The sequence below is a fragment of the Sceloporus undulatus genome, chromosome 6 (assembly GCF_019175285.1).
Source record: "Sceloporus undulatus isolate JIND9_A2432 ecotype Alabama chromosome 6, SceUnd_v1.1, whole genome shotgun sequence".
In the NCBI taxonomy this organism is placed as follows: domain Eukaryota; kingdom Metazoa; phylum Chordata; class Lepidosauria; order Squamata; family Phrynosomatidae; genus Sceloporus; species Sceloporus undulatus.
The window spans coordinates 108801205-108821489 of record NC_056527.1 but is presented as its reverse complement, the minus strand read 5'-3'; the positions used below and the strand labels follow the sequence as shown (position 1 = coordinate 108821489).

General features: G+C 41.2%; 1 protein-coding gene across 1 annotated transcript in view; it reads left to right on the top strand.

Moving 5' to 3' along the window:
* Positions 1-1695: 1695 nt before the first annotated feature.
* Positions 1696-20285, top strand: part of BICDL2 (BICD family like cargo adaptor 2) — a 23347-nt gene continuing 4757 nt past the window's right edge. Inside the window, exons 1-7 of the mRNA XM_042471648.1 lie at positions 1696-2087; positions 7375-7590; positions 13027-13143; positions 14087-14233; positions 14469-14651; positions 15331-15507; positions 17179-17309. Of these exons, the coding sequence (XP_042327582.1) occupies positions 1779-2087; positions 7375-7590; positions 13027-13143; positions 14087-14233; positions 14469-14651; positions 15331-15507; positions 17179-17309 (1280 nt within the window). The 5' untranslated portion in view covers positions 1696-1778. The remainder of the gene's footprint in view (positions 2088-7374; positions 7591-13026; positions 13144-14086; positions 14234-14468; positions 14652-15330; positions 15508-17178; positions 17310-20285) is intronic.

Below are 20285 nucleotides of genomic sequence, written 5' to 3'. Positions count from 1 at the left end.
ACGGATGACATGTAAATTCATGAAGCGTGTACCAGATTTGTATTTTACAGTCATTTGTAAGCTGCTTGGAGTCTCAATTGCGGGGGAAAAGCAGGGTAAATAAATAAATAAATATTGTTATTGTTATTGTTAATATCGTTAATATTAATAGCATAATTCTCTTTTAAATTCACGGTCCTGTCCCCCACTGTCCAAACATCCAGGCCCAAAGCAATTCATCATCTTTACTTTTCATTTATATATTTTTTCTCTCTTTTTCTTTCTCTTTGTTTAATTTGACCTATTTATCATAAAATAGTGATGGGTAAAGTGCATTCCTCCAGATGTTATCTAACTCCAGCTCCCATCACTCCTAGCCAGCATAATGATGAAGATGCTGGGAACTGAAGTCTAGCAGCATTTTGCTCATCCTTTGCATAAAGTCTCAGGTTTTAAGAAAGAAAAACCAGGAAATGGGGCGGCTGAGTTCTTCATGAAGTGGATTACAGTTTTTAAGAGCTAGCAGGCCACACTGGTGAAAGGTAGGAGCTATAAACATAAGGCCACATTTCCATTCATAAATGCACAGGTAGCCTTAAGCAAGCCTGAAAAGAAGGTCATAATGTAGTTCTCCCCAATTCTCTTCCTACACAAGCCGACTGACCTGGCAACTGAACTTTACTTCAACATTACTGTTGGGGTAACAGTGTGGTGTAGTGGTTTCAGCATTGGACTAGGACTCTGGAGAGCAAGGTTCGAATCCTGCTGGGTGACCTTGGGCAAGTCATACTCTCTCAGCTTCAGAGGAGGGTAATGGCAAACCCCTTCTGAAGAAACTTGCCAAGAAAGCCCCTGTAATAGGTTCATTTTAGGGTTGCCATAAGTTGGAAACAACTTGAAGGCACATAACAATAACAATGAAGAGTGGAAGTGATCTCCAAATTCTGGACCTTCCAGTTTTTTGGACTTTACCTCCATCTTGGCCAATGCTCTGGGATTCTGGGAGCTGAAGTCCAAAACACCTGGAAGGCCAGAGTTTGGGAATCACTGACCTAGGTACTCCTTGTTTTTAGACTAAACATACTGTGTGATATTGCTGGGGATATTGGGGGGTATATTACAAAAAGGAGTGACATTTTTTTCCAGTCTGATCTGATTTAGTACAAGGGAATTTCATATATATCATATAATGTTTCTGTGTGGAAACAGGTGATCACTTAGGCACCAGGCTGTACATACTGTGCATTCTTATTTTCTCCCAAGTGGTTGGAGGATAGTAGGGATTCTGAATGCAGCTGGGACTTGGTGGGAATTATTATTCAGTGGAAGAACATGGTTGTCTGAAATTTTCCAGTCGGTAGAAGGGAGGATACAGGCCTGACAGGTGAGTTGGACGTGAATGAGAGAGGCGGAGCCAAGCAAGGGAAGCGTAAAACCTCACCTGTCTTAACCTCTGGAGGGTGGAGGCAGGGATCAGGAAATAAACAGCGAAACCCAACTGGGAGAAGAAGGAAAAGGAACAAAGAGAACTAGCTTTGAGCTTTGGCTAGACCTCAGGCATTTGGATTGTCTTTTACCTGGATCTTCGGATGATGATACTCACCTGAAAGCTCCTTTTCTAGAAAGCATCATTTTTCTCCCCCAGGGAAAAGAACCCAGGTGTCTTCTTGGTTACCACTTCGCTTGCTTCCTTGAATTCATAGAAATCATTGTCTTGGTAGTGAATCTGGGCATCCTGGCTTCCAACATTGGACCAGTTTGATCAGCTGGCGCCCTGCCACCATTCTTTTAGAAACCCCATGACAACAACCACAGCTTCTTCCATGTATCCCGAAGAAGAGCCCCTCCGTACCCAGTTCCCTCTCACCTCTCCACCTGCTTTGGGGGATGAGTTCTACCCCTTTGGGGGTGAGTGCCAGCAGTCTTTTGCCGGGGATATGGCTGCTGGGGATGAGGACCCTGAAGAAGGGGATTTGGCATTGTTGTTGCAGAGGAAAGAGCAGGATTTGCTCCTGGCAGCTGAGTTGGGAAAGATGCTCCTGGAGCGAAATGAGGAGCTGGAGCGGCGCTATGAAGAACTGGCCAAGGAGCACATGGAGGCCAAAGAGGTGAGAAGGGTAAGGTGGCTGCCATCTGCAAGGGTGGTGGCACAGAGGGTGACCATGCCCACCAACATTTCACTGATAAAAATTGAGATGCGTGTGGCCGAGCTACATCAGCATGTGGTCAAGATGGCAAAAGCTATTGATTGGGGAGATCGGACAAGCTAAGAGAGGCAGCAGTTTGCTTTTGTCTCAACTTACAGGGAAGGGCAAGGTTCCATCCCTTAACTCTTCTCCCTTCCTTGCTGAGTTAACTGAAGGCAAACCTATTTGAACTCAGCATCACTTTGAATAAGCTGACAAAGGGAATAGTGGGAGAAAGAGAGAGAAACTGGGAATGGCACCGAGATGTGGGAGGCAATGCTATCTTTCCAAATAAATCTTAGAGTGCAGTAGTGGGACACTACTGTCATAGGGTCCTTTGAGTTCCCAAAACCAGGAATGTGGTCTTTACATGTTACATATTTGCTGATACTGAGCATGATTCCATGTATAAAATTCCACAAATGCCCCTATGTAGATTGTTGAGACTGGCACCAATTCTGCTTGCATGTAGTTGCTGCTGCAGTGTGCATATATAACGTGACTGAATGGCCATTCTGACACACAAACTCTTTCTGTGAAGCAATGGTGGGCTTCCTTGCTTGAGCCCCCTGAAGTGTTGGGGCTTCTGGCTCCTGTGGTGTGTTTGGCTCCTGAGGAAGGGTGCATCTAATAATAATAATAATAATAATAATAATAATAATTTATAATGTAGGAATAATGCAGTTTGACATCACTTTGATGGGCATGGCTTCATCCTGTTTCCATGAGGAGTTACAGCACTTAAAGTGATGTCAAACTGCATTATTCCTACAGTATAGATGCACCCTTACTTTTTCCTGATACCTTTTACCTTTACCATTTGCCTGATGAAAAAGCCAGTGGAGCTTCGAAACCTTGCAACATGTATAATATGCATTTTGGTTGTCCCAATAAAGATATCATTGTTTTGTGGATTTTGTATGATCCTGTACTTTGATATATGGCCAACACAGCTACCCTTGGATATGTTTTCTCAAATCCGTTTCTCCTCTCAAATTACCGCACCACTGAGGCCTTGACCTAGGGTGAAATTGGCACCGGCAGAGCAGCCTCTGGGCATGATACCTGTGGCAACTGGTTCAACCAGTTTTGTGTTAAAGAGGGCACTGCTACTGAGGTGAAGTGGAGCAGGGTATAATTATTTAGTGAGCAAAAGAAAAGGGAGAACTGAGAGTGACCGGAACAGGGGTGCCATAGAAAGAAAGCACCCACTATGACTCACGCACCTCTGAACAAGCCTCACCCACTGGTTGTGCCCTTTGGAGAGCTAAACATTTCTCTTGGTTATATAAGGTGGGCGGTAAGGCAGAATGCGGTGGCTTTTTTGGAAGGCAGACTGGTCAAGGGGGCGTTTATGAAACCTGCAAAAAGTGAAGCTAAACATTTTCACAAGCCTGCTCAACTGGTATTAAATGTGCGTCCCTGTCATTAAAGTTGGCGTCCCAGCTGGCAGAATTCAAGGTGTGTCTGAACGGAGTGGAAACCAATAGAGAGACTTTCCCCCTCATGGGTGTATTTGTCTTTACAGTTGCTGGGGACACTGCTCTGTTGGAAATTCACAGCACCTTTGCTAGGAAAGTAATTACAAATAGGATTCCAAATGCTCAAGGAAAGGAATATGTGTGGCACAGTCGGCCCTCCATATCCACAAATTCTTTTTACACTAATTCAACCATCAATGGCTTGAAAATATTTTTTAAAATTATAAATTCCAAAGAGCAAGCCTTGGTTTTTGCCATATTATATAAGAGACACCATTTTATTAGGCATTGTGTTTAATGGCACTTGAGCATCCACAGATTTTGGTATCCATCGAGTGTCCTGGAACCAAACCCCAACGGATACCAAGGGCCCATGTGCTTAATTTGAACCTGAATGCTGGATCTCAAAAAATATAGGAATGACTTTGCCTTGTTCAACCATCCCAGATGCTGTGTTTATAACAATTCTCTTCAAGTACTTGATTTTCAGAGATATATATTCCTTCTAAAAATGAAAGCTCCATATCCATATTCTGGTCAATAGTCTTCAGTATCAGGAATTAGGAGACTGGGTTTGGGAAATTTGGAAATGTTATTTGTTGGGATTATAAGTTCCATTGTCCATGTTGGTTTGGAGTGTTTTGGAAGTTTTATTCTAAAACAAGTAATCAGAGAGTGTGGACTCAAGGGAGACATGACGTTAGGTGCCCTCTTTTTAAAAAAATATTTTTTGTCAGCAACGTGTGACTGTAGGGCAGTTCTCACAAAAAGTTTTCAGATACTAGAGGAAAATGCAATGTGAAGTCAGCAGGTCAAAAACATGAAAGTGACTATATAACAGTGACATTATCTTTTTGTATAATATGCATATTTGGGATAGGAATAGGTATAAGGGTCAGCAGGTGGTGTTAAAATCTTATTTGCACATAGATGTTATGGAAGCCAATAAGTCAGAGTTACTACCAGAATTATAAGGCTGAAGAGGTCATTGAAATATATCCAGTTGGTAGAAGTAAGAAGGGAAGGGCAACGACAAAAGAGCTAGATATGATACAAAAGAGTAAAGATATACAACTGAGCATGAAAGTTAGAATTGTTCAAAACATTGTATTCCCCATCACCATGTATGGACATGAGAGCCTGAGAGCGTGAAAAAGAAAATCAATCCATTTAAGATGTGGTGCTGGAGAAGAGTGCTGAGGATACCGTGGGCAGCCAAAAAGTCAAACAGTTGGGTTCTAACAGAGATCAAGCGGGAAATTTTCCTGGAAGCCAAGATGATTAAACTGAGGCTGTCATACTTTGGCCACATCATGAGAGGGAAAGACTTATTAGAATAGTCAATTATGCTAGAAAAGGCAGAAGGCAGCAGAAAGAGAGAGAGATCAGACGCCAGATGGATGGACTCAGTCAGGGAGGTTGCATGTCTGAAATTGCAGAAACTAAGCAGAGCAGTGGAGGATAAAAGTTTGTGGAGATGTCTTATCCACAGAGTCGCCATGAAGCAAGGTCAACTTGAATGCAGCTAACAGCAAAAAACATGGCTCATAGACTCACGCAACCATCCAGTTTTTGCTGGACTGCCACTCTTATCAGTCCTAGCCAGATTAGACAATGATGATTAATACTGGGGTTGCAATATCTGGAAGGATACATGATACTTACCCCTATTTACACACTACTGTTTTGTATCAGATTTTGTTTCGTGAACCTTGTGATTCTAGCAAACAAACCCCAAGTTTATTCCAACAAACTTGAAATTGGGATGCTCCATTCTAGCCTGACGTTTGTACTTAACATACCCTCTAACTATCCTGATTTGGCAGGGACAATCTTAATGGCCCATTGCCCCACTTTTTCTGAATACTCTCCCAGTTTCTCTCCTTTCCTCGAATTTCCCACCTTCATCCTTGGCTTACTTCAATTGCTGCAAACTGAGTTCAAAGTGCAAAAGTAGCTGGTACTCAATTTCTTCAACAGGGAGGAGAGGATAGGAGGGGCAAAATTTTGCCCTTCCCTCTAGATCTAGGCAAAAGTAAGCTGCTGTAGGCTTTCCCAGCTTGTCAGTTCTTAATAATTTTTGCCACCTTTACTAAATCCTGATGTCATTTGGCCACATGAGACCCAGTTTTCATTTATGAAATGTTGGAGGGTATGACTTGGGCAAGTTACACACTCTCAGCCCCAGAAAAACCCGTGATAGGGTTATATGTCGGAAACAACATGAAGGCACACAAGGACAATATGACTTAATGATATCGAATTAAAGAGAGCAACCATTGATTTACTAAGAGATGCCATCTGTCACTCTGAATAAAACCTCCTGGGACTCTGCTTCTGAATTCCCTCTTTACAATCTCTAGTTACACTGGAAGAAACCAATCTCAGAAAAGTGACATTCTTCGTAGAAAAGCACATGCTATCCATACAGAAAGTCTCAGGTTCAGTGTTCCTGGTATTACTAAGGATAAGAAAGACTCTCTTCTAAAAACTTGGAAAGATTCTGCTAATCAGTTTTGTGGAGTAAACTGAGCATGTCCAAGAAGGTATAAAGTAGATTCTAATAGCATCTACCAGCAGTATTTTTCAACACCAAAAAGCACCTTTTGCTGTTTTCCTGCAGTATGTAGATTGGCTTTAATAGCTTTTTATCTTTTATTGTTTAATCTTTTACTAGTAATTTATATTTTTAAGTGTAGTTTTAAATCATTTTAATATTGTCATAGATATAACCCTATTTTAACGTACACTTTTTAATATGTTCTTACCTGTATCTAATAATAATAATAATAATAATAATAATAATAGCAGCTAGTATGGCGTAATGGTTTGAGTGTTGACCTGCAACTCTGGAGATCAGGGTTTGATTCTCAGCTCAGCCATGAAACTCACTGGGTGACCTTGGGCAAGTCACACTCTCTCAGCCTCAGGATAAGGTGATGGCAAACCTCCTCTGAACAAATCTTTACAAGAAACCACCATGATATGTTCACCATAGGGTCGCCATAAGTCAAGAACAAAGGCACACAACAACAACAACAGATTTATGCCAGTAACTTAAAATCTGTTCAAGAGATTTCATAAGTGCTGACAAGACTCCTGTTGCAAAGGGATCTTGTAGCACCTTTGACTAACTAGTCTCAAAGGTGCTACAAGATCCCTTTGCATACTGATCCAGACTAACAAGCCTATTTATATGTCTTTGAATGCTGTTCCTAACTGTAAGAATATTTAATGCACCACTTCCCTGTTAGAAAGGGGACATTTTAACAATGCTTGGTACTTGCAAAGCATTGAGCAATTAAGGCACTTTCGATAGAGGCTGCATCTGCATGACAGAAGTAATCCAATTTGACACTGCTTTAACTGCCATGGCTCAGCACTGTAGAATTCTGGAATTGTAGTTTTGTGAGACATCTTGCCTTCTCTGTCAGAGAGCTCTGGTGCCACAACAAAATTACAAACCCAGGAATTCCATAGCATTGATGCATGGCAGTTAAAGTGGTGTGAAAATGGATTATTTCTGCAGTTTGGATGCAGCCACAGTCTTTTCTTAATTTGTTTAATGAGGCAGGCCAGTGTTAAAGATATGACCAACTGCTAATTAATTCTTAGCTGCAGGGAGATTCAAACCCATAGCTCACAGCTAATGTTCTGGATTATTATTTTATACCATCTTCCTTTTGTAATTATCTAGCCCCTTTCATTCTCACTCTGGTCTCTCTCAGCATCTCGAACAAGAGAAGCATGAACTCCGCCAGCACCTTGAACTGGGTCGGGCTGAATTTGAGATTCGCATAGCAGAGCTGGAGGCAGATTTGGCAGCTGCCCGAACCCGACTGGGTCAGCAGCGTATGGAACAGCAGGACACAAGCCGGGAGAGTTCGCAGGCTGTCTTGGACCTTTCGGAACAGAACCAGCGCCTGGTGGAGCAGCTCAGTCAGGTGAGGGAATTTGGCTGATGTCACTTGCTGGAGACTGGTGAGTGAGGAGATGAGCATGGGTCCAGGGCCCAGCATTTGTCTTTTAACAGTGGCCAGATGTGCAGGAATTCAACAGTTGAAGTTTTCTGTTCAGCTGCAGCTTTATGTAGGCAAGTAGGCATGTTGAATTTGCACACTGTAATTAAGCTGAATTGCCCTTGCTGCCCTTCAGCTGCTAAATGTCAAAGAGTCCTTCTTGGCTAAAAAGTAAACAGTTCACATTTATGGTGGCAATTTGCATGGGTTTGGTACTGTCTTTGATTGTTAGTGGAGGAGGGGGCAACATTATATACCAAAGAGGTTTGGGAAAGTTAGCTTTGGACTGTGTTTCCCAGAATCTCCCAGCCAACATACTCAGTGATCCTGGGATTTGTAGCCCCCAAAGTAAGTTTCCCAAGCTCTCTTCTAAATTGCTGTCAGGGCTCTGAATATTTTTCAGTATGGTTTGGGATTCACATGATCTTGTGAATGAGGTGGGACCGAGGCAGGGGTACTATTTAAGAAGCTTGGACCATTCATTTGTCACATTCAGAAGATTATCACACAAGGTTTTTAAATCAGAATTAAATCTGGAAAATAGCATCTTTGGCCATACTTATCACATGATGTTGTCTCTCTCTTGTTACTGTTTTGCATTTAAAACATCTGTAAAGGATATCTTTTCTTTGACAGAAAAACCTGTCAATGGCTTCCAATAAAGCTGCTTTCCCATTAGGGCCTCAGGTGCGATAGGGCCCTTCCGTTGCAGCTCCACTATGGTATCTGTGTGTGTGATTCTCCCCTTCTCCCTTCTATTCCTAAGCAGGCTTTTTTTTTTTTTGGTTGCTTTGCTTTGCTTTGCTTTCCCCCCCTTTTTTTTATTACATCACATTGCCATAAATGCTCAATTGCGTTTTAAAAAACAAACCCCAAACCAAAAGGCACTCTGGGTAGGGCATAGGGCAGGAAGACAGAATTATGGAGGCTATGTGGAAGAGAGTGTGTGAGACAATAGATCACTAAAGTAGCACCTTTGCACTATTACAGAGAAGTGTGGTAATGAATGCTCCCAGGCTGGTATGTTTCCACTTCTTTCCACTAACACAACTGCAGCGAGACAGAAGGCTGGTGTGATAAAAATCCTATGAAAGAATGTCTGCAGCAGCCTTTCTGAGGCTGCACAACTCTGTAATGCAGCTGGAAAGGAGGAATTACATGACTGGACCTACTCAAAAACAAAAGCACTCCTTTCCTGCAGAAAGCATGCTTCTGAACTTACTGGGAGGTGAGTTTGCAGTCTAAGAGCATGGCAGAACGGTGGCACCATGTTGGCTGCGATGTGGAGCTGAGCTTTTCCTTTCCAGAAGTTTGTGTATCTTTGCTTGGGCTCTAGTAAGGGTGGGAAATGTCAGCCGATAGATTCAAAGCTGGAAGATGGGACCTCTCCTGAAGGAAACTGTTTTGTTTCACTCAGGTGCAGTGCTCAGGCATTTAATAGTCTTCAAGGTACGAGAGCCTCAGTGTGTTTTTAAGTTTTATCCCACCCACCTTCTGCAAGTTCTTTGTTCTCATCAGTGTGTGATTGTTGCAGCTTTGTTTTAGGTGATTTGTCATGGGGTCTGCATCCAGGAAGATGATATTTGGGACGTTGATAGGTCCAACAAATAGTAAAGGGGAGTCTCCTTATGGGACTGTGGATAGCAGGAGGAACATCCCACTGGGAAGGTATTCACTTCACCACACCTCCAGTGATAGGGGAAACCACAAAGTGATGTCCGGCCATGTTGAATTCTGGTGTCAGCCAGTAGGTTCTGGGCACGGGCTCATTGACCAACAGGTGGGTTGATCTGGTCCCATGATAATGTCAACCTTTTGTGTGGCTGCAGTCAATATAGTATTTCCTCTAGTAGGATGTGTCTTGTGTGTTTTGTTAATGGTAGAGCTAGCATTGCCCCTTTGATCAGCAAGCTAACATACAAGGAAGTTGTAGTCTTACCTAGTCTGCTTCCTTATATAGCCATTTCCTATCTGCAGAGTGTTTTGGTGTGGGTGGAGGAGATGTAAAGCATTGGATTTCAAGTATTTTAATGTTGTTGAAATGTGACATAATGGAAGTTTTCAGGTATAAAACATGGCAGTGCTTGAGCGATGAGACTGATGAATCACTGTGCCACATTTCATATGTCAAAACTTTTCCCCCCTCTAAAAAGCAGTGAACACCTAAATCCAACAGCATCTGCAATTCGGCATATTGAAGGAGAAAATTAATAGGAGAATGCATTTTCTTTTTTTCTTTTTCTTTTGGTTTCTTGACTGCAGTCTCCATTCTGATCAATGTTTGATCCAAGTTCTGGGAAATCTTTAACTATTTTGATTTCCTCATTTATGTAATTTATGTAGTGGTCATTATTTTTGTTTTCTTTAAGTTTAACAGTAGGCTTGGATCAGGCCCAAAATGCCTGTAAGCCTAGTATCCTGTTTCTTACATTGGCCAATCAAATGCATCAGAAAACCACCAAAAGGGTTTTCCTGCGCTGTCACTCTTCACTGAACCGTATTTGAAATTGTGCATGGAAAAATTCATTTTGTGAACTATAGTTCTCACAATCCCACATCCAGCATTACCCAATGACCAGTTGGGGGATTCTGGGAGTTGTAATCTTCTAAATAACATTTCTTAGCTCTCGATTCAGAGGTACACTCCTCCTTAACATGGAGATTCCATATAGCCATCAGGACGACAATATCTTTTCTCCTTTCTGTTTCATTTCTAAGGAGCTTATCACACTAGAGGAATTCTGATAAAAATGGGATTTAAAGTAGATTTAAAGGAGAAAAAATCCGCAAATGCAGGAGGTTTCTCACAAGATGTTTCTGCAAAACAGAAATAATGCGAAAATAAAGTGAACGTAAAGGGGACAAAAACGATACCTTTTTACTTTCGGGTATAAGTGTTTACTTTTTGGGTATAAGTATTTTCATCATTTTTCAGGCGAATTGAACTCTAGGGCTGTCTCCTTTGCTCCTTTCCTTCCTCCCTCTCTCTCTCAAAACAAGCTGTAAACACCTTAACAACCTGAAACCAATACAGAATATGAAGTTGAGAAATGAATCATCTTCCTTTGCCTAATATTTTCCTGGAACAGAATTTGTGTGCATTTGTTTGTGCACATATGTAGCATATACACTACCCAGATTGTTATCATGTTTAAAGCTCAGCTGTAGCTCAGTGGCAAAGCATGTGCTTTCCATGCAAGTGAGCCAAGATTCAACCACTGTGCCAGATAAGGCTGGGAAAGACACCCCACCCTAGAAACTGTGAAGAACTGACCGGTGGAGTGGGCATATGTGGGCCTACAGTTCCCATTATTCCTGACCATTCAGCAGTATCTGGAGGGCCCATGATGTCAATAAGAGTGAGTTAGATGGACCAAAGGATGTTTCCTATTTCCATGTCAAGATGTACAAGTTCATTGCGGCCACCACAAAATTAGTTGTGCAATACTGGTAGTTCCATTACTGAAGAAGGAATGCATTTGAGTCAAACAAGCTATGGAGTGAGATCATGCTGCATTGTTATCACAACAACAGCACTGACCAGACTGGCGGGTTTCGAGGCATGTGGGAAACTAACCAAAAGGAGGAGGAGGAGGAGGAGGAGGTAATAATGAGGTCAAATAAGTGTGATAAGCCTTCAAGAAGCACTCCATATGCTGCAAAAGTGCAAAGTTCTTAAAGAGAGATTTTCTGCTAACCTTCTCCAATCTGATTGTCTTGGACTATGATCTTCAACATCTTTGATCACTGGCCATGTCAAGCGTGATCAGAATAATCATGCAAAACATTTGGTGGTGAGGAATGGTGTTTCCATCCTGCCTAATTTGATCTGTTTTATGATTCTGATTCCCTGGAACCAGTTAATTGGATATGAAAATTCCCACTTTCAGTGTAAGACCAAGGTTGCTCAAAGGCACATAGCCACATGCCCTCCAAACTTTCCCAGATGAAAGGGACATGTGTGGCATATGTGAGGGTGGTCAAGATGGAAAAAGTCATTACTGAGGAAGAATGCACAAGCTAAGAAAGGCTGCAGCAGTTTACTTTTGCCTGAGCTCACTGGGAAGTGCAAGATTCTGCCTCCTCCTCTCCCCTCCCATGCCCCTGTTTGAGTTAACTGAGTGCAAACTAGTCTTGTACTTTGAATTCAGGTTGCAGCAATTGAAGTAAAATGAATACAAAGGGAGGAAATGGAACAAGGAGGGAGAAACTATGACATTTTAAAAGCAGTTGAAAAAGTGAGATGGCAGAGGATTAATTGGAACTGTAAATACCAAACCAAAACAGTTATACTGGCTTTGGGTGGCTTGGTAGGAAAACTGATTTTCATTAGGACCATTGCCAGGGAGTGACCAATGTCACTCCCATCTCTCCTGCAGCAGGCTTCTTGAATCTATTTTCCACCCACTCTCTGGGCTATTTACATTTTTGAAATGTATACGTGAGCCAATGTGGCATAGTGGTTTGAGTGTTGGACTACAACTCTGGAGTTCAACTCTGGGTTCAGTTCCCAGCTCAGCCATGAAACCCACTGCTTGACCTTGAGCAAGTCACACACTCTCAGCCTCAGAGGAAGGCAATGGCAAACCTCCTCTGAACAAATCTTGAAAAGAAAACCCCATGATAGGGTTGCTTTAGAGTCGCCATCAGTCGGAAGTGACTTGAAGGCACACAACAATAGCAAATGTATCAATTGCTTTCACACCATTTAATACCATGTCTAGTTTTGCCCAGTGAGAGACTAGGAAGGAGAAGGGAGGAGAAAAGACTGGGAATTTTAAAAACAGTTGAAAAATAGGCTGATTGAGGATTAATTGGGACTGTTCCTGCCAAATTGGGACATTTGGTGGGTACTGTATCAGGACCACACCATAATTCTCATAGCTGTTGTGGATTCAGACAAGAAAAAAAACCCTATGCTATCTTTCTACCAGCATTGGTACCCAACATAGCAAAGGGTCATTGGCACTGCTGAAATAATGCAGTTTGATGCCACTTTAACTGTCATGGCTCAGTGTTATGGAATCCTGGGATTTGTAATTTCTTGTGGCACCAGAGCTCTGGCAGAGAAGACTAAATAACTCGCAAAACTACAAATCCCAGAATTCCATAGCATTGAGCCATGACAGTTAAAGCAGTATCAAACCGTATTATTTCTGCAGTGCAGATGCAGCCAGAGTACCAAAATATATCATTACATGAAAACACGTTTGAACATTTCCCCCTTTGAAATTAATATTAAAAAACCCAATTTGCATAACTTTGGATTGTTGTGAAGATAATGATGGAGAAGGGAGCTATGCATGCCACTTGGAGCTGCTTGAGGAAAGACAAGATATAAATATGTCCGTCGCTCTTCAGCTTGCCCAGCAGGAGCAGCGGCTACAGGAAGAACTGACATTGTTGCGTGGAGAGCATCGGACTTTGACCCTTAACAGTACTGAACATATTGCCCAGATGCAAAGCCTGCAAGCTGAGGTGAGAAAACAAATCTTTGTTCTGCCACCCCTTTCCTTACACCAGGAGGTGCCAGATAGGTAAGGAAATCAGAGAAAATGACACTTTCTTCTCATCCCTTCTGAGACATAGGCTGCATCTTCAGTGCAGAAATCATACAATTTGACACTGCTTTAATTGACATGGTTCCATGCTATGGAATCCTGGGATTTACAGTTTAAATCTGTGGGGGCACCAGACCTCTGGTTTTAAATATCTCACAAAAATGTGGCTCTTGAGGTGTCATTAAGGCAGTGATGCATTCAGGTTTTTTAGTCCAAGTCTCAAGTCTCTACTTTCAAGTCTCAAGCCGAGTCTCAAATGTTTTTTAACAGAGCAAAAGGAAATAGTGTTAGTTTTTTGGAGGGAGCAGCAAGGGTGTTACAAAATTGGCTTGAAGCAAGGGTTGAGGTCTGCTTAGCAGCCTGTTTCCGCTCCACATTAGAGGAGTCTTCTAAAGCCTTTGAAAGACTTTAGAAGAATCCTTCCACCTCAAGCCCATTGCCTAATACATTTGCTGTTCCCTTCAAAGAAATGTGCCCTGCACTTTGGCGGTAGATCTTGGCTGCTGCTCGAAGTGAATGTCACCAGCAAGTCAGTCACTAAAAATATGCAAGTCAGTGTGTCATTTTTGTCAAGTCTAAGTCAAATCATTGAAGTGACTTGAGTCCGACTTAAGTCCCAGTTAATTGACAAAAAACACACATCACTGGATTAAGGCATGACAAAAAACAACCAATGATAGGGAGGGGTGTCATTTTAGATTTTCTGCTTCAGACAGGAAAGTGCTGTATCCACCCCTTAATAGGATATGGGCCCTCTTTGTGGCATTGCAACCGGTTGACAGTTGAGCAAGAATGAAGATACAAAGCCTCATTTTGGCAGCATGTTGAACAGTTTGTTTTATTTCCCATATCTCCATCAGAATCTTATGTTACAAGACCGGAAGCAAGATCTGGAGAAGCAGACCCACCAGCTTCGGGAAGAGAATGATTCTATCCAGGCTTTGGTGGACACGCTCCATGATAACCTTCTCCTTCTCCGCAAAGAGAGTCATGAGAAAGAACTGCGGGTATATACTGACAAATCTAAGTATAAGTGTTTAAGATTATGTGAGTGTTAAGACGAAAGAGGTGTTTGGGAATGAACAGTAGTTAAACATAGAAAGATGAGGGGACATGTGGGCTTATTATAAAAAGAATGACGAAGAAGGCGTCATTGAGGGCAGCTTTTCCTGCATTTCCTGGAGGAAAGGTTTCTCACATTATTTTCATTTGCCATAACCTCTTTCTGTTTCTCATCTAAAGCTGCAGCGGGTAGAAGTGGAGGCGGAGGAGCTTCGGGTCTTCAACCGTCGCTTGCAGCACCAAGTCAAGGAAATGAAAGAAGAGATCCATCTGCACGACTTAGATACCTCAGTTACCTCCATCCAGTCTGAGATCAATAATAGTTTGGAGGATGCTCCTGGAGCACCTGGGCAAACTCCTAAGGTACGCCAAGAGGTGCTGGTGGTATCAAGCTCACCTGTTTGTCTCAGAGATAAATTTCTCACAGTCAGAGGAAGCCTACAGTCTATTATGTGTCAATCTGGGAAACGCAGGCTGTTAATGCTATTTGATCCATTGCCCATCCTTCTCATACATTGGACACTTGAAATGCTATATGGTCGAAATTTTGCAACTGCAATCTAGAATGTAGAATGAAAATAAATCTCAACTTTAAACAGAAGTTATATTCTCCTCTGCTGAAACTCCCCCACTCTCCAAAATTCCTTAGTGTGGGTACTTGTAGATTTAGAGGACAAACAATGTATAGATGTTCCATGTAGTACAAGTTCAAACCTAAAAATACGACGTTTAAAAATGAAGAAATGTATAGAAATACATTATATTGATGAATGAGCCTGTCAAATATCATTTAATATCAATCATTTCATATATATATATATATATATATATATATATATATATATATATATATCAGACTCAACCTTTATATATCCATGCAGACGTAAATAACAAGCTAGTATTATGTGAGGAATCCCCATTAAAATCTGTCCCTTCTATTCAAGAAAATTATGATCCCAAACCACTCCTGTGGTTTGTCAGCTGCATCTTTGTGTCATGGATGTCTCACCTTTTGTGCTGTGTTTGTGTATTTCTGATTTAGTTGTTGACCAATGGCACTTGCAAGTCCTGTTCTACTTCCACGGCTCCAAAGAACCTCTCACAGTGGAGATCAGAGGAGGAAAAAGCTGAATACATCAAAATGTTCTCAGCCTTGAGCCATCAGGAGCAAGATATACTGAGGCAGAAAGAAACAGAGATCATGAAACTCCATGATCAGGTAGAGTTTGTGATTCTTGAAAGGGAGATCGAGAAGCGATAATAAGGAATTATTTCTCTTTAAATGTACTGCTTCTGAGTTTCCTTGAGCTATTCAATCTGTCTGGTATTATAGCCAACAGATGCTGCATATCAAGGAACGTGGTTACAGCACAGGGTGGTTTGTTTAGAAAGAACTTGCACAGTAACTTATTATACACTTGTCCCTCCACATTCGCTGGGGTTAGGGTCATAGGACCCTCGTGAATGTGGAAGAACAGCAAATAACAAAAACCTGACAGGACACCTTTCTAGGAATCTCTAGGTCCTCCAGTACAACTCTGTGGTCAAGATCTGCCGGACATTGACCATAGACTTGCGCTGGAGTAGCTACAAATGCCTAGTGGAGTGTTCTGTCTAGGAATCTCTAGTCTTTCAGTGAGACTTTTGGCTAAAGTTGACCATAAAGTTGCGCTAGATGACCTAGATATTTGTAAAGAGAACATACTAATAAAATCTGTGAATAATCAAATCCGGAAAAGTCAAAGCCGGACATGTGGAGGGACCAGTGTATATCATATGTTTTGGATACTGACACAAAATTTATTGGGGTGGTTGGTATCTTGTGCATTTTGCCTCTGAAGAAGACCCAAAACAGTTGTACAAGCCCAGGGAAGGACCAACTGGTTGCATATGATTTACAGCCTGTCAGTCATCAGTAATTCTTTGCTGGGCTTTTGCATAAGTGCTTTGTTATTGTTGGGTTGTTCATCACTTTTACAACAACTATTTAATCCTACAGCTGGCATTTGCTTTGTTGCTGTTATGTGCTTCCAAGTCATTTTTGACTTATGGTGACCTTAAGGTGAATCTATCATGGGGTTTTCTTGGCAAGTTTTCTCAGAGGGGGTTTACCATGGCCACTCTCTGAGGCTGAGAAAGTGTGCCTTACCCAAGGTCACTCAGTGGGTTTCTATGGATGAGTCAGGGTTTGAACCCTGGTCTCCAGAGTCATAGTCCAACACTCAAACCACAACACCACAGGATGGGTATTCCTTATCAGGAAATCCAAAATCCTCCAAAATTCAAGATTGTTTACATGGATGACTGAGGTAGTGACAGCTTGCTGATGGTTCAGTGTACACACACTTTGCCTCATGAACAAAATTACTAAAAATATAGTGTATAAGATTACCTTATGGCTATGCATAGAAGATGTACGGTATATAAAACATAAATGAATTTCGTGTTTAGATTTGGGTCCCATCTCCAAGATATCTCATTGTTTATAAGCAAATTTTACTAAATACCTCGGGTCCCAAGGATTTTAGACAAAAGGTACTCAGCCTCTTTTAAGTCTTGGACTTTATGTTGCTCATTTGTATGTTATATATTTCATTTATTGTTTTGCCATATATGTCATGTGACTTTTGGCTATGTTGTATGTTATTTTTTAATAATTGTATGTTCAGTATTGTATTCTATTTAACTCTTTATATATAGTATTTTAAATTCTCTGTTATTCATATTTGTAGTAAATACCATATTTATTGCTTGTTGGTAGTGCTATGTTGTTTTGTTTATGTGATGGTCTAATGTATTTTTTGTGCTGTTCTTCCCACCAGAAAATACAATACAGTAGCATGGCAGGATTTTTCTCTGAAACACCTTTTCTTCTCATTTCTGTGTCTAGATTACATTGCAACATGTGGAACTCTGCCATTTAAAGTCTGAAATAAAGAACCAGAGGCGTCTGTACCAAGAGAGCAACCGGGACGAGGCCATGAAATTAGCCATAGCAGAACGGGATGAGGCTATAATAAAGTGAGATACCTCTGTATTCCTTTTAAATGTATTATTTGCACACACCCGCACCAATACATAAACATTATATACTGTGTGTGTGTGTGTACACACACACACACACTAACAATAAGCAATTTTTTAAATGTGTCCACTTTTCTGTGACATAATATTGTTTGCGCAGAAATCGCTTCTTCATTTAGTCGTGAGCTAGTTTTTAACTGCAATTTTTAACTGACAGGTAAAGTTAAGTTTCCTGTTGATTCTCCCTAGTTCTATGGATTGAATCCAGACTATGTTAGTCATAGTTTAATCCTATCAGAATTAATGAGATTTAAATTAGTAGTTACTAACTTGTTCTACTGATTTAAATAGAAACAAAGCATGATGCATCCAAATTACATTCCTGTCCTCACTTCCCTGGCAGTAAATCTTTCATAAGGGTTTTTCTGAGTACACCCAATACATATTTAAATTCATTGTAGTATTTTCAACTTTTTGAAATAACTCATTCAAATGAAATAGTTACTTGAATTTGTTAATCATTTCCTCAGTGATTTAAACATTGCTTTAATGGCTAAATGCCAGGTATGGTCCAATACGCACTGCAGAAATAATCCAGTCTGAGACCGCTTTAACTGCCCACGTTCAGTGCTAAGGAATCCTGGGAAGTGTAATTTCCTCTTGCACCAGAGCTCTCTGACAGAGAAGGCTAACTGTCTCAGAAAACTATAGTTCCCAGAATTCCCTAGCATTGAGCCAGGGCAGTTAAAGCCATCTCAAACTGGATTATTTCTGCAGTGTGTTTTGGACCTATGTTTCTTTTAAGTAAGGGTGCCTATTTTTCATTAGTCACATTGTTATCATTATTTAATTTGTTACTGGTCAATTCTATTTTTAATTCAACAATTTAACAAATTGATTATCAAATCTATTTAAAAACATTCTGAATGGTTTAACAAATAAATGGTTTCATTTTAACCAACATGAATAATAATAATTAATAATAATTTGTTTTATTTATATACCGCTGTTCCAAAGATCATAGCGGTGAACAGCAAGTAAGCTAATTAGCATTAGAATGTACCCAGACCCTGGATTTTTATGCATGTTGTTGTGTATCTTGCCTTGAAAGTGGATTTATTGATACGAAGCCAGTATTCATTTGGAATCCTCTTTGTCTAGTGCAGGGAGGGGAATTGTGTAGGCAATGGATCACATACCATGATGCAGTGGTGTCCCATGTATTCTCTGAACCACATGGAAGCCTACCAATCCTTCTAAAACCCAATAAAAAATTCAAGCAACCCTGCTGCAATTATTTGGGGGTGGGAGAAGGCTGTAGGAGGGTTGGTTTTGCTGGAAAATGCTGTTTTCCCACCCCAAAACACAAAAAAATGGGCCCTAAACCTGACTAGAAATAACCAAAACATCACTCCTGAATCTGGGAAATGGCACACGGTGGTCCTTTGATGGTCAGGAGAGGTTGAAAATGGTCCTTTAACTTTCTGAAGAGTGTGCACCCTGCAGATACATACCTGCCAAGTGTCCTGATTTGTCAGGGACAGTACCGGTTAATCCTCTGTCATCCTACTTTTTCAACTGCCTTTAAAATGTTCCTGTTTCTTTTGCCTTCTCCCACTCTCCCACTATGTTCTTACCTTACTTCAGTTGCTGCAAACTGCAAGGTGCAAAAGCAGTTTGCACTCAGTTAACTTAGCAGGTATAGAACAGAGGAGAAGCAAAAGCTTACTTTTCTCACTAGGCTCAGGCAAAAGCAAACTGCTGCAGCCCCTCCTGGCTTGTCTGTTCTACCTCTTTAATAACTTTTGCTGTCTTGACCACCCTCCAATGTTGCTTGACTACATATGTCTTGTTTTTCATCTGTGAAATGTTGGAAGGTATGCCTAATGCAAGAGAGCCAGCATGGTTTGAGCATTGGACTAAGACTTTGGAGACCAGGGTTCCAGTCCCAGCTAACTCAATGTTACCCTGGGCAAGTCACATTCTCTCAACCTCAGAGGATGGCAATGACAAATCCCCTCTGGAGAAACTTACAAAGAAACCCCCATGATAGGTTCACCTTAGGATTGCAATAAGTCAGGAACAACTCAAAGGCACACAGCAGCAACAACAAAATGCCTAATGAAGTCTGGACATAGTACTTTTTTTGGACTACAACTCCCAGAATCTCCTGATCAGCATGCCTTTGCTGCTTGGAAAATTCTGGTTCTATCTCCAAAAGTAACTTTTCCAAGCACTGTTTTTATACCAGAGAGTTTAAGCTCCATGTTTCCAGTGCCCTCCATAGTCACAATAGTTTTCTCCATGATTAGCATTTGAGTTGGGGGTGCGGGAGGAAAGAAGAGTCCCAAATGCAACTATTAAAAGAGTCCAATGTGAGCCAAATTTTGCCCTCCAGCTGCTTTTAAAAATAGTAACTACAAAAAATGAGGGATGCCCATCCTTGGGACTGTGCTATTTAGTCTGCATAAACCCATTTCCTTCATTAAAATCCCTCAGAATATATTTTGTTCTTTGAGAGACTGTAATGTTTATACCTGCAAGTTAATTAATATCTTAAAATGCATGCAATTAACTAACAGGATTAGCATACTGTAATAGGTTGTCAACTGCAAGCCTGTCTCTTCAGCATTGTCTCTTCTAGCTTCAGGGAACCTTTTTTTTAAAGTAGTTCTCTTTGGAGGAACCTCTGAATGTCTGCCACTGAATCCCAGGGTACCAGTGCGGATTCTGGGAAAGAAAGCACACAGTCACTTTGCGCCAAGCCTGGCTCAATGCTAGGAAATTCTGGGAATTGTGGTTTTGTGAGACATTTACCCTTCTCTGTCAAAGAACTTTGGTGCTACAAATCCCAGGATTCCATTGGGGGATATTCCTAGCACTGAGCCAGGGCAGGTGAAAGCTGTCTCAAACTGGATTATTTCTTCAGTGTGTTTTAGACTAGTTTCTCAGATAAATTGAGAGCACACCCAA